The sequence below is a fragment of the Temnothorax nylanderi genome, unplaced genomic scaffold (assembly GCF_030848795.1).
Source record: "Temnothorax nylanderi isolate EJ_2023f unplaced genomic scaffold, tnyl_v1.0 TNYL_tig0039_pilon, whole genome shotgun sequence".
NCBI lineage: Eukaryota > Metazoa > Arthropoda > Insecta > Hymenoptera > Formicidae > Temnothorax > Temnothorax nylanderi.
Window position 1 is genome coordinate 304,518 of NW_027249101.1, and position 16,815 is coordinate 321,332.

Genomic DNA, 16,815 nt, shown 5'->3' on the forward strand with positions numbered 1-16,815 from the left:
GGGTATTAATAATTTGTAAAAATACGTATTTCGCGATACTTGATGCGTTCGATCGAAGGCGCGTCGTACGGGCAGCGACGCGAAAGCGACGGTCGTATTTTCCAATGTCGCAAATATTGCGGATGTCTGTCAAAAATATTAGTACGCGCCAAAAATATTATTACGTTCCTCTTTCATTTTTAGATCGCGACGGGCACGAGACGGCTGCGGAATGAGTGGCGTCGCGATGTCTTCAATTGGCAAGTACAATATACTTATGCATTAACTTTACATTTAACATCTGTTGCAATATCTATGGCCCAATTTACACCGATCGTTTGGTACGCGCACCAAGTACTACATCCGTATCAAATTCCTATTAAATCTCGGGTTATATCGGTGTAAACCGAGATTTGATACGGACCTAATACGAATATAGTACTTGGTACGCGTACCAAACAATCGGTGTAAACTAGGCCTATCGCGAAGATCGTATAGATTCGGATATTGAAAATTCGTTCAAACGCGTATTTTGAAAGCCTTGTTCGGCCAAAGATTTATCGCGCGGATCAATTAAGTAGCGATGCCGCGTCTCTCTTGGCACGCGAAGTTAATCGCGCGAGAAACTTTTTACCGCTATCTTAGACACATAAATATCGTGATAACATTTTCATTTTATCCTACAATATACCTGTGCTTTTACATGTCGAGCATGTATTTCCTTATTACATTGTTCATGGTGTTATTAAGTTATTTGCAACAACATATTTATTTAAAAAAAAAATATATATATATATATACATATATTAATTTGAAATTAAATATCTTTATTAACAGGAAAATTTTAATACAAACAATGATAATTATATTTAAAAAAATTCCTCTGTTCCGCGACGAATAATTTATAAGATCTCACATTACATTATTTTATTTTATTTGTTATAAACCTAGTTTGTCCATTGATTACAATTTGATTAAAGTTGCTGAAATAAATGAAAAAAAGAATAAGAAAGAAAGTTGCATTGAAAATAAAATAGTGACATTTTAAAAATATGAAGCGTTTCTACAGATTTCTTTTTTTACAAAAAGAATTAGTACAAGTTATTTATATATGTAAAATAAAAATAAAGACTATTCTCTTACAGAGAAAAGGATATTAAATGAATTAAGCATGTGTTTCTTTTATATTTATAAATACTTTTCGAACATGTGTGTAATTCTTATATAGAATTTCTTAATGGGTTTTCATTAAATACCTATTAAAATAATTATACATTTTTAAAAAAGGATCAACGCAAGATAAATTTTTATAAAATTTCAGATTAATTTTTTTCCTAATTATTATTTTTACATCATCAAAATAAAACGACTAATTTTATGCAAGTAAACAATAATGCTCACCGCGAAGTTGTTCCAATGGGGTTGATATTTTTTCTAAGCCTCCTCAGCCTCCTCGCGGGTTTTTCCATCCGAACCCTTTTTTTACTCACATCACACACAATAGAGGAGTTATATACAACATTAATCTGTAACATACGAAAATATTGAAATAAAAATAATGACTAAAATATAAATATGGATTTCTTGTTTTTATAAGAAAAATAATGCTTCTATTTTATATACACATATTCAAAAAAATATTTATAGACATACATATTGCTTGCTTGCATCATCAATTTATGAAATATTTAATTTTGGGCGAATATTTGGGGAACAGATTAAAAGAAACACATGCCTAAAATAAAAATGGAAGAATAACTTTTGCAAGTATCATTTTATTCATAATTTCAACAAATTTTTAATACAAGAATAATATCTTAATAAAAATGTTTTTTTATTTAGATATCAACTTGCATAAAATTTGATAAGAAAAAAAAATCTGATATAATCCTGATATAATTCAATTATTATATCAAGATTATATCAGCTATTATATAAATTTTAATTATTTAGAAATATTTTCTATATACATATATTTGTTATTATTGATTATATCTTAAATAATTTATTAAATATTTATAAAAACTTTAAAATATAATCTAAAATATTTTATTTATTAGACATTGTATATATTTATTAAACATTCAATACATTATTACATTGTGATCTGAAAACGATATACTACTGCGCAAATGAATAATTATTTCAATAAAATAGATTATATGAAATGCTCACTTCGCGATCTATTACATCTGGCTGCTTCCTCGGCTTCGGCTCTTCTTTTCTTTCCGCATTGCTATTTTTCATGGCACTCATATTTGTTTCCTAAAACAAACAAAATATTGATTACAATTAAACGTGATTACAAGTAATTACTAGAATATAATGACCGCGCGGCTTTGCCATATCTTGTACGATACTCTCGAAATTAATCACACGCGACGCGTACTTTATCCGCTTTCTATAAACCCTTTCAACTATAGCATTATTCTCGCATATTTCTATTCTCGTGTACTTGTATCCCTATCTCACAGTAGAGTACCAACTTAAACATACGCGTAATCTTATCTTTTACAGGCTATTTCGCTTTTATCGAAGAACGAAGCAACTAAACACAATCGCTGCCGATTGTATAAACGGTTCGTTGCGTCGCATTTTCGGGAGTGCCGCTCGAAATCGTTACATTTTCGAATATGACAATTAAAATCGTCGCATTTTCGGGAGTGCCGTTCGAAGTCGTCGGATTATCCGGAATTCCGTCGCGCGATTTTAATCATTAGCATACAACTGCGTCAATTTCCACGTTCAGACGGTGACGGCTGTCTCGTGCGTGGTCCTTGTACGGGGACGGCCTGGATCGCAGATCTGCCCAGATCATTTGACCTAACTGTGGAGGGGCTGCAACCCGACGTGCCGGTGGCGAGGGGATCGATGATTCTCATTGTAGAGAGCTCGCTTTCTACTTTTCGAGGATCTCTCTTCTCTCTGTCGAACACTTCATACTGACCACGCGGGGCTAAGTCCTTAATCGGGCAAATCGAGTCAGTTGTCCGGCTCTGAACGCGTTGAGATAACGCGGTTATCGCGGGCGATTTTTCCACGAACAAAATCGGTCGTTACTTCACGTTTTCGGGAGTGTTATATTAAATATCGCGCGATTATTATTATCCGCGTTTACGTGTGGTGTCGATGGAGTTGTATCGGGGATCGAGGGAGCTGACAACCCGAGAAGTCAGCTTGAGAGGAGGAGGAGGCCTGGGAGAGGCATTGGGCACCAGTGGAACAACTTTGCGGTAAATATTATTTTTTATTTTATTTTAAGAGTAATTTTTTCTGTTTATTCTCGATTTTAAGAGTAATTTTTTCTGTTTATTCTCGAGTCGTTTTATTTCACCATGATTTAGAAATAACAGTTAGAAGAAAAAGAGTAATTTAATATTTTATTAAAATTGATCCTTTTAATCTTTTTCGGAAAATATATTATTATTTAAATAAATATCTAATTAAATAATAAATAAAATGTTTAATGCTCATAAAAATTATCTTTTAAAACATTAGGTTCTTTGAACACTGTTTTAATATAAATTTTATATTTGTTTATTACAGAATCAACGTAGCTACGTGGCAGATATAATTCCGCTGTTGCGCATCGGGGTTGGTGAGTGATGATTTCCCTTTTTTTATTGAGGTAACGAATGGCAATTTATCAAACACACATATATATATATATATATATATATATATATATAATACCATTATATATAATAATATGTAATATATCTGGATGCATATGTGCAATATGATAACAATATAAAGATGTTGCTTATAAGTATAAAACATTCCATACATTCGTTGCCTCAAAATGGATAAGTTAGAAACAGATTAGGATAAGTTAATCCTGGATGCCTTTTTATTATTTTATATATTTTGCGTTCATTTATTTAGTTATTAATTTAGTGTGCATACGCAGACATGAGAATGTATTCGTATCCACACACTATATGTACACAAAGGCCGAATTTTTTGGAAAATTGGGAATATCATGAGGACGTAATGGAATATTATTTATTAATAATTATATTAATTAGAAATATTATTTGGTTAATATTAGAGTGATGTATATCATTTATGGAATATTAATTTTATTATGCATATATATTTCATATTTTTTTGCAAATATAAAAATTAAAAAATCAGAGGCTAAAGGGACAAATAGAAGTTTAACAAGTAAAATGTTTTCAATTTACTGTTATTACTTAAATTTACTCATAATGTTCATATTTCGTAATCAGCAAAGAAAAAGAATAAAATATTTGCATATGTTTATACATATATAATGAATAAGGAAATAACAAATTATAATTAAATAAAAAATTAGCAAAAAATAATTCGAATAAATAATATAATATTATCATAATTTTGACAAATGATTGTTACAGTATAATAAATATTGTATTATGTCCACTCACTCTTTTCCAAATATTCATTCAGGATTAAACTTTATATAAGTGACTTTAGCCTAACTGTTATAGCTTATTCATACGTAGTGATTTATATAACTGGATTTTGTATCAGTTATATGACATAAAGTAGTTATATGACGTGAGATCTAATATATATTTTGTTATGAAATAGATTTTTTTTCTAGTAATTATTTTAGATTCAATCAGTTTTACATCGCTTAAAAATGATTTTGAAATAATATAAATGAAAAGTAATTTTAATAATTTGCGAAATATAAAAATATTTTTATCACTTCTAATTCTGTGGGAAATTTATTATCCCTTCCGGATCTTACGTCATTCTCCTGAATTTCTCATCTCTGCATGCTTTTGAGGTGAGATTCTGTAACAAATCGTTCGAATCGATGAAAATACGCATATGGGCCTTAGATTATATTCAATGGCGCGTCTAGCAATTTTTATTTATTTATTTTTGAATTAAATTTTTATTGTTTATATCGTAAAGTTTTATATTAAAAGTTCAATATAAATTTAATAATCGTGATCGAAACGCTGGCTGTCGACATAGAGATTTTTTTAATTTCAGATTTGTTTCGAATTCGATATGTATTTTAATTACTAAATGTATATTTCAATTGCTACGAATAAACGCGCATAAAAAAAGATACGAAATTAATTCATAAGTTAATGAAGTTACTATTGTTATTATTAATTGTTAATTTTGTACTCAATCGATTTAATTAATGTGGCCTCTTTGTGACGCGTTCGTGTTTCGTGCATCATATGAAAGCGTAAAATCGTACGCTTATTGCCGGCGATGATTAGCCGGTAGCAAAAAGAGTATTTCTGGCTATATGAAGCCAGAATACGGCCAGATACTACAAAAGCTGGCCAGAAGAAAGAAGATGAAGAGGACCTTACAAGGTAGGTTGGTGTACAACACCAATCAAAATATACAAAATATAGGTAAATGTAAGCCTATAAGATTTTATTGTATACGTGCGATTGCACGTAATTAAAGACGGGAAGATGCCGTCTCGACTTAAAAATCTTTATCCCGCGTAAATTAAATTCCTAATAAAACTTCTAAATGGTCTCGCGTAAATTAAACTTATTTGTGTAAAAATGTAATAATATAATGCTAAGAATTATGTACAAAATGATATATACTGTCGCGAAAATTGTCAATTGTATATATAATTGCATATGTATAATATAATTAAATTGTACATATCTAATGTGTGTGAACTGGATTATACGAAAATGATACATTTTATTCAATCATTGTGGCTCAAACTGAAGCTTTGTCTGGTCTGTCACGCAACACTATTTGCTGCAAAAATATTTTTTTCAAGATATTGCAAAATATGTCAGTATTGGAAAAATTTTTTTCTATGATTGATGATGATTGGTTGTTTGATTTTTGTAAAATATAATTTTGCATTTTTACTATTTCGTTTAAAAAAAATAAGGGCTTTTAATTGGTAGATAATTTCGCATTTATAATCTAATAAACAATGCAATAATTTTTTATGTTTTTATATTTAAAACTGTTTTTGCATTTTTTATTATCTCTTTCCGAAAATCATAATTCCTCTCTGAATTAATAACATTCTGCCTGCGTTCGTTTATTCACATTGGGAGCTATTGGGAATAAACAAACGCAGGCTGTGTGTGACATGATAAAACAAGCGAATAGTTTTCGAAAACATACAACTGAAAGTCGCGTACTGCTTGAATTTAATTAAATATGTCAAACGTATGCCATACGCATTATGATACATACATACGTTAAATAACACTATATATTATTAATTAACCATAAAAATCGTGAAATATGAGCGACTTTGAAGGAGGAACAAGACAATTATTGACCATTCCGCTGGATTTCGTGCCCTACATAGAAAAACACAGATTATATGAATTCTTTTATGTAATTGAATTACGTCATCTTACTCCACTCAAATATTTCATTGAGATTAATTATGTTACATATATAAGTGTGTTGCATTTTGTGTGTATTTTACATTACATTAGAATATTATATTATTATTATATCACATTATATTATTTAATGCATTGTATTATATCATAAAAAATTTATAGGAATTGGTGACGCAATTACTGATCCAGCAGCCAGAAGACCCAATAATATTTACAAAACAATGCGTCCAACATATTGTACGAAAGCGAGATATTCCCAGAGTTATCCTTATAGCTCCTCCGAGCTTCGGTATTCCGTTAGCATGGTCAACAATAATATAATTAATTGCATATATTATAAGATATATTCTTATAAGGAACTACCTCCATTACATTCGTATATTTAGCAATAATCATATTTATAAAATGCAATAAACCAATCATTTTTATTTTAAGAAGATCTCTAATATGTGTACCTACATATTATTCTCAAAATTAATAAAAAGGAATTTTTTCTCTGTCGGCATAGATAAAATAACTCTCGCGAAAATTCTACAAGAGGAAACTGGTATTTGTCCTGTCACTCTAGAAGACCTTTATACTTTATCTTCTACTGAAGTATGCTGTTATCAATTTATCTACTTCTCATACAATGCCTTAAGAAGTTGCACGAATTCCTCTTTTTTAATGTTATACCAAATGTTTGTTATGATATGTTTAGAACACATGTCGTTGCTATGATGCTAATGAGATCGCGATAAGGCTAAAGAGAATGTTAATGTCGGGAATACTTCATGAATCTGGATGGGCATTAGTCGGTAATTTACGTACATTGATTATTCCGTTTTTTGATTATTCATTATGTTAAATAAAAGTTGATTTTGAAAAGCTGCACTGTCTCATTGGGACAACTATTATAAATCCTACTATAAGAAAAGTGTAACTAAAAAATGTAACTAAATTTCTTTCTTTATTTTTCTCGTAAATACATAATCTGCTGTACAGATATACCGAGGAGTAAAAAGGAAGCACGTGCAATGCAACGTGTCGGCGTAATACCAACACACGTGATACAGATTATACCACCGTGTGCAGAAGACGAGATTCAAGAAAAAAGTATACTTACTGGATGAACTGCAGTATTATTAATCTTGCCATTTCTTTCAAATCCATTCAGATTTATCTCCATTTTTGCAAAACTCGTTCTCTCTGTAACCAGAAATCATAACATTCTTTAAGTTAATGATATTATTAATATTTTTTTTCACATTAATTGTATTAATATATTTATAAAATATAAAACATACAAAGATATCGAACAAAAGTCAAATTACAAGAATGGTTTCGATTGTTGAAAGAATTGCAAATGTTAAATATTAATCTTTACATTTTTAATGTAAAATTTTGACTGCATCTAACTTATTCTCTTATAAATCTGATTTATTTTCAGAAGATCCAAGACAATACGATTATAAGAAGACTCTTCAAGGTCTACGTGAAGCTTATGCTAATCTTTTAATTGTTAGTTGTCGATCTTTGGCTTTGTAATATTTATTTATAATATTATTACTAAGTTAATATAGCATTTATTAATGTATTATTAACATATTAATAATATGTTAACATTATACATAATATTTTAACAAAATAAACTTTTATTTTGCAGTTATTTTATAAACTACCCGAAAGTGGTAATTAATCAATTCTATATTAAATGCCATTAATTTTGTTATGAGATTATTAAGAAATTTCACTTTAGGAAGTTGAAGCTGGTACTAAGACAATTCACGAACTGGGCAAAGATTGCGCGACATTAATAAAAGTTAGAAGAAAACATTATGGAGCCCCATTGCTTTTTCGTATCGCTCTCATAGGTCCTCAAGGATCAGGTCGTCGTTCTTTGGCAAAACATATATCTGAGAGATTTAATCTTGTTTATGGTAATGTGTGTATATATGTATGTACAGATATTCCCCGTTTTTTTAAAGTTTGCTTTACACTGCTCTGCTTTTGCAAAAAACCTACATTAATACATTTATAAATTTTCGCTAATTGAAAGGAATCCAAAGAAGATTTTCGCTCTTACAAAAGAAGTCCCATATAAATTAATAGTAACTGCTTCTTCACTTTACGTCATTTCGCATACGAAAAGTTTCATATACAGGAACGCTTTACTTTCGGATAGCGGGGAAAAAACCTGTATATATATATATATATATGATATATATATATGCATATATAATATCTTTGCGTTTCTAGTAACTTGTTAATATTTATTCTAGAGAAATGTTAGATATATATACGTACATTTTATTAGGAAGATACATTGTTTATTTATAATATTATATTTTATTCTTTCTTTATCAGTGATGATTTTTAGTAGACAGATTTGTTTCTAACGATAATATTTTGAACAGAAATACGTTATATATTTTTGCAGTTGACTTTGATAATATTTTGGAACAAGCATGCTTGCGAGAGACGGCTTTAGGCGAAATGCTGCGATTATGCGAGCACAAATGTAAAGAGAAAGTAAAGTTAGAAGCGCGAGTACAAATTATCGAGGTGTGATAATAGCTTGCTGAGAAATATAAAATTAATTTGTCACGGTGACTGGCATCGTCATTATTTCCAGCAATATGTACTCGAGGATGACTGTCTCAAGAGAGGATGGATTTTGACAGGTTACCCTAAAACTGTGGAGGAGTTCAAACTCTTGGATATGATATCTACGCCACCCAATAGGTAAATCTCATAAGTAGCTACAATTCCACAGAAATCCCATAATAATATCATAATTACGATTTTCGAAATTACATTAAGAGTAATTGTCCTCAAAATGGACGTACAAATGTGCGGAGAAAGCTTTTTGAATCGTCGATGCGACATTATTACTAAAAGCGAGCACGATCTCGCATCGTGCGAGTCTTCGGCGACGGATCCAGATTCTAAATTAGATGTTTATTCCAATGATTACAAAGACATCATCGAACAAGATGTAACTAACACATTACCCTCCAAAATATTCTCGCTCAAGATTTATATAAATGTAATACTTTGTTTTATTCTCTGGTTGGAAAAACATATATCTTACAAATTATAAATCTTTTTTGTTAACGGTTAAACCATGTTTTTTATACTATTTTATCTTTTAGATGTAAATTGTATTTATATGTCGATTTATAATTACTTTTTATTTTATACTTATACACGCGCGTTTTTGAAACATTATGTTTTTTTAAAAGAGAAAGTTTTACAACTTTTAAATTTTTAATTGAAATTATTTCGCTGTTTTATTTGCTAAATGTAGCTTCGGGAGTACGAAGAAAATATAGATGCCATAATGCGATACGCGGGGAAAACTGCGTCCGTAATAGACGCGACGGGTGAGAAAAAGTGCGTGAGGGAAAGACTGGAGGCCTGTCTGATGCGACCAGCACCGTCCGCGAAACCCAGGCTTCCCCAACCACCTCCTATGATCGATCCAATGAGCATAGAATTCGATCCCGATGACGAACCCGACCCGAGCATTTTCGATGACATACGCGCACCAGAGCCTAAATATTCATTTATTTAACCCTCCAAATCATTCTTGTGTAAAAAAAAGAACAAACATAAACAACAAATAACATTTCAGTTTGTAACGTGTAAAACACTCAGTTCTTCAACCATAAAGTATAATTTTTATTAATTTTCCTCTCTCTATACATAGATTCGCTGTAATAGAACTTGGAGAAATGTCCCATTTCTCTTCACACTGAGACCTTATTTAGAATTAAATATTCCATATCTTTTTTACTGTTTTCTAAACTGCATTTTAATTATTTTATCTCAAGATGTTGAAGATCCGATGAAAGTCCAAGTTGAAGATCTGTAGCCCTATCTTTATAGCCCTAATTCTAATCAAAGGATAATATTATGTGTATAAGATATCTATGGCCGGTATTCATAGTCAGATCTTATTTCAAGACCGTCTTAAGTAATATCTTCAGATATGCTAATACGGCTCTGTGATTAGTTAATAACATCTTAAAATTGTACTTAAGACGGTCTTAAATATAAGAACCAACTATGAATACCGGCCTATGTATTTCTTTACGATAAAGGTAGGAAATCGGACGCGCTCCTGGAAAATCCTGCGACCCTGGCACGCGAAGCATCCCATCTTCGCGACGTCACGACGCGTAATCGCGCATAAACGATTATGACGATGGTTATGACGATATAACATTACGTAACAATGGGAGCGGTGACGTAACACAATCTAGGTTTCGGCATCAACAATAGGGGCGGATAAAATTTCTTCTGAATAAAATAAAAACTTCAGTTCTAAGATTGAATATTTTCATATATTAATCATTTAATTAAAATCTCGTAAAGATTACATTAAAATAAAATAATAATCAAAAATTTAATCCATTTTTTTAAATCCCATGTTAATATTGGTTTTATTAATTTTCCAACATTACAGAATCAGAGTTTTGAATATTTAGAACGATAGTTTTTTAAGCTAAAAAGTGCTAAGACGAAAATTCAATTTATAAGACAGTTTAAGTCATTATTAAATTCGGAAAGGAATTATTAAAAGGTGTAGCATTTTTTTCTGATTAAAAACAGATTTAAAACGAGCAGAAAGTTTACTATAATTTTTTGGCACAAGCAAATAAGGTGACAGTGACGTAGATAGTGCGTCAGCCTTCTCGGGCAAAGTTCGATCTATCATCCCCAAGTGAAAGTCAAAAACCATCTTTTACATTCACCCTTTTACTACATCGAAGTATGTTGTCTCTAATTTTATCTGACAAATTTATTTATACATTAGGTTTTCTAAAAGTAGCTCAATTCACTCAATATTTATTTAAAAATTAAATTGTGATAAATTAAACAATATTACAATGTTATAATTTATTCTAAATCATCACAGAAGCCAAAATTTGATTTATAATTTTATTTAAAACCAAATATTACTGCAAATTTAGATATTAAAAACTATTTTATAATTATTTATCCGAGTTTTATGTAAAATAAGATTATTATATTTTAGATTTAATAAAGATTATAAGTTATTATACGACATACCTTTTATTTCACGTGTCAAATGCATACGTGGATACGTTACATAATAACGAGGGAGAAAATTATTGTCGAGATAAAGGGAGCGTCGCGTATAATCGTATTTGGGAAGTTCAAAAGCTCCGAAGCGAGACAGATGCGAGTCAAATTAAAGCCGCAGCGGCACCCACGCTAATGCCCGTAATTGCCTCAAACGCGAAGCATATTTCCGGATCAAGGATGCATGGAGGCGGACAGGTCGCTTACGCGTCTACACCCCGCACGAGAAACTGCTCGCGAGGGATGCGATCCTGATAGAACCGCCCTCCTGTCGCCAGGATACCTGTTTGCGTTATACAGGTTTCAACACGATGGGATGATTTTGATACACCTTTCCTATTAGGGAATCACGAGTCATGCAAATCGCGAAAAGAAGATTTAACTGTTTAATTTGGGCTTTCTTGAAGTTATTAAATATGATAGGAATATATTGCAATTATCGAATCGGGATTTTATGTTACTTTTTTAATAATAATCGATACATTAAGATAATACACCATAAAATTGCGAGAAAACCTTAATTAATTATATACTAAAAACGTTTGTTATTACCGTAAATATTTCCATTCCTAATAAATACATGTATACATGCGAGTATATACGTGGTTTGGAAGAAGAGTTAATATGTTCAAATTCGACAGAGCTCGAAGATGTATATATGCTTCGTTCTTTTCAAAATAAAATGTCCTCCGGGTAACAAAATAAACACTGAAACGAATGGAAATGTTAAAGCTGATAATGACAGTATATAACAATGAGTAAACGATATTTTCCCTTAAAAGTCGAACGTAACGTAGCTATATATGCACATGCGAGAATAAAATATGTAGATAAAATTGCGCTATCTTTAAATGACAAAAACGTGACTGTGCTATTCTTATTTCAGAACTTCCTTCACTTTTTATGAGAGAAAAATGACTGTTAAACTCTTCCCGGAAAATCGATATAGTGTAAAGGTATACCTCTCATTAAGAAATTTGTCAAATTGCGAGTGTTATGATCTCACGGTATTACGTATCGTTCCTACGTTAAACGAAATTACATAATGCGCTAAAATTTATGCCAGAAGAGGGAAGTTCATAGAATGTCTGATCGATCACAATAGGCAAAGGAGGGGATAAGCATACTCTCGTCGATTGCTTCGACAATCATTCGTGTCCCGAACTTAGCTAAGTGATGATCCGTATAGAGACTCAATATTTAATAGGTCTCAATAGAATCTTACTACTCGCTATTGGCTTGTGGCCATATCAACAATCCAGACTCACTCGATTTCAATTTAATCTTCTCTTTACTATTTTGATGACGAGTATTATATTTCAGGTAAGACGCAACATAACGCACAATGACATTATTGTACGACGAATTAATACATAACAATCCTTCACTAACAAATAATAATTTATATCAATCTATATTATCTAGTATAATTATTTATAATTATATATATTTATGTAATTTATAAATAAATATAATTACAGTTGACAACATTTATAACAACATTAAAATATACTTCAGATCTCGTCGTCGCAGTTCTCTCTCCTGTATCTTTTATCACTGTTTTTATAATAATATATCTCGCATTTCGTGTTAATATTGAAACTGTAAGTTCATTAGTTTAATGGTAACTGTAAAACTTTTATATTAAAAAATATTTGTAAGAAAAAAAAGTGTTATATATACAAAGGTGGCATATAAGTTACTGAAATAACAGGTAAAAGAGTTGTTGATACAACTTCAGCATGTATGTAACGAATTAAGAGATAAAAACGAAATCGCTATTATAGAAAAATATGGCTACATTGCGAAATGTTATACGGTTGCACTTATAGGTAAGATAATATTTTTATATATTTTTACATATAATTATGTCTTCCTATTTAACATATAATTTATCAAAATTTCAGTCAAAGAAATCGACTATGATAGATTACCATAAATTTTTTATATATCTTTGCATATACTGTAGTATAACCATTTGAATTTATTTTTTGTATACGTACATACTTTTGATGTATTTATGTGATAATTATACATATATGTATAGTGATAAACGTGTCTCTATATGTCTACATTCAATAAAATTATGAATAGCTATCAATTGCGCAATAAATATTGATGAAAGTTAAAGAATATTAATATTTTGTAACTCATGTAGGCATGCTATATGTAAAATAATTTGAAAGTTTTACGTTATACAATAGAAATTCAAATATCAAATTATTTTCTAATATTTTTTAGTAGCTGGTATCTGCGCAGTATCTCTTAATTTTATTCAATTTTGGACTGTGTCTGATGATGTTCTATCAACGAATGCAACTCGATCACATTGCATGCAATTTGTAATGGAATATTTTGTTGATCAGGAAAAATATTTCTTTTTAATTCTACTACATATCAATATAGCATTAAGTATAGGTGCAACTGCGATGATAGCAACAGGAGCAATGTTTATTGCATTTTTTAAGTTTTTCTGTGGAATGTTTAAAATATCCAGGTATAAAATAAACCTAAAATGCCAAAAAAATTTAAGTTGCGGATAAAACTGTGTTGAAAAAATGTGTAGAATTTACGTTGCGCAAACAAAGAAATACGTTATTAAAAAACTATATTATTTACAGTTATCGTATTGAACGCGCAGTGAAAATCAACATTCAGCAAAATATTACATTGAAAAACAAAATTTCAAAATCTGAAGATTTAATTAGCGCTGTAGATATTCATCGACAAGTCATAAGGTTAGTATCCATAAGTATGTATAATAGTATATACATGTAATATACGTAGTAACAACAAATTCTTATTTTTAAAGATTATCCAAATACTTTATATCCAAATTTGAGATAATGTTCTTCTGTTTAGCACAGATCTTTGTAATTTCATTATGTTTCAACTTTGTCCATGTAAGTTTCAGAGATTTTATTCTTATATTTATTTTATTTCTTGAACAGGTATTAGACATTTCACCTATATATATAAAGGAAGATATCCTGACTGACTGACTGACTCATTCATTCACTCATCAACGCCCAGCCCAAACCCCTGAACCGAATTTTTACCAAAAGTATATGAAATAGGGGTAGAATTTTCCGGGGAGTGCCACTATGTGTATAGTTTTTTGTTACCGATTTTCTGGAAACCGGTCTATATATATAGAAGACAAATGTCCTGACTGGCTGACTGACTCATCAACGCCCAGCCCAAACCCCTGAACCGAATTTTTACCAAAAGTATATGAAATAGGGCTAGAATTTTCCGGGGAGTGCCACTATGTGTATAGTTTTTTGTTACCGATTTTCTGGAAACCGGTTTTTCTAATTTTTCTAATTTTTCGGGAAATAATTGACCGAATCTCAAAGAATTATAGATCAAACAGGGGTAGAATTTTCCGGGGAGTGCTATAAAGTGTATAATTTTTCGTTACCGATCTTTTTGGAAGCCGGTACCGAAATTTTTTCAATTTTTCGGGAATTAATTGACAGAATCTTAAAGAATTGTATATGAAGTAGGGGTAGAATTTTACGGGGAGCGTCATGATGTGTACAGTTTTTGTTACCGATCTTTTTGAAAACCGGTTTTTTTAATTTTTCCAATTTTTCGGGAAATAATCGAGAGAGAGAGAGAGAGAGAGAGAGAGAGAGAGAGAGAGAGAGAGAGAGAGAGAGAGAGAGAGAGAGAGAGAGAGAGAGAGAGAGAGAGAGAGAGAGACTATTTGCGTGTCTTATTACATATGTCCTCCGGGGCGAAGCCCGGGTAACGAGCTAGTAACATATACTTGAGAAATTTATGCTACATGAGAAAATTTTATTGATACTTCTTATTAATCAAACTTGCGTAGCAATTTCATATAAATCGATATTAAGAACAATTATGGTGCAAAAAATTGATTGCAGTCGTGAGATTTGTATTTCAGATCTTTCAGATTGTGTTATCCGAGCAGGCTACTAAAAAAGTTTTATTGCCTATGACGTTTGCAGCTGTTAATATTCTATATCTCTTTATATCGAATTCTCTTGGACAAAATATGACGGATCACAATAATTACGTTTTTGATACTGTGTAAGGGGTTTTCTCACGATATATGTATAATTACAAGAAGATTCATTTTACAGTTTGCTATCTAAAGTAAACAAGTAAAGAAAGTAAAGAAGTTAATACTTAACAAGTATTGTAATTATTAATGTAAAATGATGAAAAATATTCGTAAATCTTTCTGCTTTTCTCTTAAATTTTCTATTCTCGTCCTTATAATTTTCATAGATACAGAGTAGAATGGTACGTAACTCCTTTACACATCCAGAGAATCATACTCTTCTTGTTGTTAAAAGGCGCTAAAATTTATACTATGAATGTTGGTGGATTGTTTACTCCATCTTTAGAGTGCTTTGCCATGGTAAGAATCATGTACTCTCTAAATCTGAATCAGTGAATAGTCACTGATTCAGATTTAGAGAGTAGTGTTTTTTTAAGACTATATTAGATAGTATATTAAAAACAAGTGTAAGGTAAAGGTATAATCAATACCCGGACATGTATCTATATCCGGACATCTTTATTATTTATAAGTATAACGCGAATTAAAATCAAAGATAAAAGTATTTTTTCTTGTAGTTTGAAACTTCAGTTATAATATCCAAACGTTTATTTTCATAAATTTATATTTTTTTAAAGGTATCCAGACACAGATACGTGTCCAGGTATTGGTACATTTCCTATGTTTAAGTGTCCGGGTATTGGTACCTTTACCTTAACAATAATAATGTTTTTGATTGCAGTTGGTGAAAGCATCGGTATCTTACTTTACTGTTATATTATCTACACAGTGACGAGACAAATATAAATCAAGTAAGCACATGAAAAAACTGTATTTTTGAAGAAGATAAATTAGCATTTTATATTTAGAAAACAGAAAATTCGGTAAATATGCAGATTACTGGTGTCATCCTCGATGTCTTCACATATGTGATCAAGAACATAAAACATAAACTCACAAGAGGCTTTAGTCGGCGATCATTATTTATTAAAAAGTTACTAACAAAAAAAGTTGCAGCAGCTAAATTTATTAAGTAATTTCTACAAATATTATTCACGTGTCAGTTTATAGAAGTAAGCCATGATATTGAAAAACATATCGAGACCTTGATTCGGATGCGAAACGAAGTTTATCATTGTATGGTCCCACATGGGTTTCCAACTTTCCACGCGAAGTAAGGTTTATCCCACACCGTCCGGTGCTTACAGTGTACTTCCATCTCCAAAAAACCTAATCTAACCCAATCCTACTCTAATTGCAACTTTTTTATTAATAACTTTTTAATAAACAATGACTGCCGGCAAAAATCTTTTGAACATTGCTCAAGGATATAACTAACAATACATGTTAAGATCAAAAACATTG

The 16,815-nt window shown here is 30.6% G+C and overlaps 2 protein-coding genes across 2 annotated transcripts in view; one reads left to right on the forward strand and one right to left on the reverse strand.

The window, feature by feature from the left end:
* Positions 1-16,815, reverse strand: part of LOC139771396 (non-structural maintenance of chromosomes element 3 homolog) — a 161,502-nt gene that overhangs the window by 3,159 nt on the left and 141,528 nt on the right. The window contains exons 3-5 of the mRNA XM_071704127.1: positions 7,432-7,514; positions 2,155-2,244; positions 1,381-1,505 (exon numbers count right to left, since the gene is read on the reverse strand). The gene's annotated coding sequence lies outside the window, so the exon portion shown is untranslated. The remainder of the gene's footprint in view (positions 1-1,380; positions 1,506-2,154; positions 2,245-7,431; positions 7,515-16,815) is intronic.
* On the forward strand, positions 6,220-9,882 carry LOC139771335 (adenylate kinase 8). The gene is made up of 11 exons (XM_071704036.1): positions 6,220-6,315; positions 6,489-6,615; positions 6,835-6,923; positions 7,027-7,123; positions 7,311-7,421; positions 7,756-7,826; positions 8,065-8,245; positions 8,746-8,870; positions 8,941-9,050; positions 9,129-9,303; positions 9,616-9,882. Exons 1-11 carry the CDS (start codon positions 6,220-6,222, stop codon positions 9,880-9,882), a joined length of 1,449 nt encoding a protein of 482 aa, XP_071560137.1.

What these genes read in the sequence shown, in the direction of transcription:
- LOC139771335 (XM_071704036.1), top strand. Translation starts at nt 6,220, where the DNA reads ATGAGCGACTTTGAAGGAGGAACAAGACAATTATTGACCATTCCGCTG. An exon ending in ATCTGGATGGGCATTAGTCG is followed by an intron (nt 7,124 to 7,310) that starts GTAATTTACGTA and finishes TCTGCTGTACAG; the next exon opens with ATATACCGAGGAGTAAAAAG. An exon ending in CTTATGCTAATCTTTTAATT is followed by an intron (nt 7,827 to 8,064) that starts GTTAGTTGTCGA and finishes ATTTCACTTTAG; the next exon opens with GAAGTTGAAGCTGGTACTAA.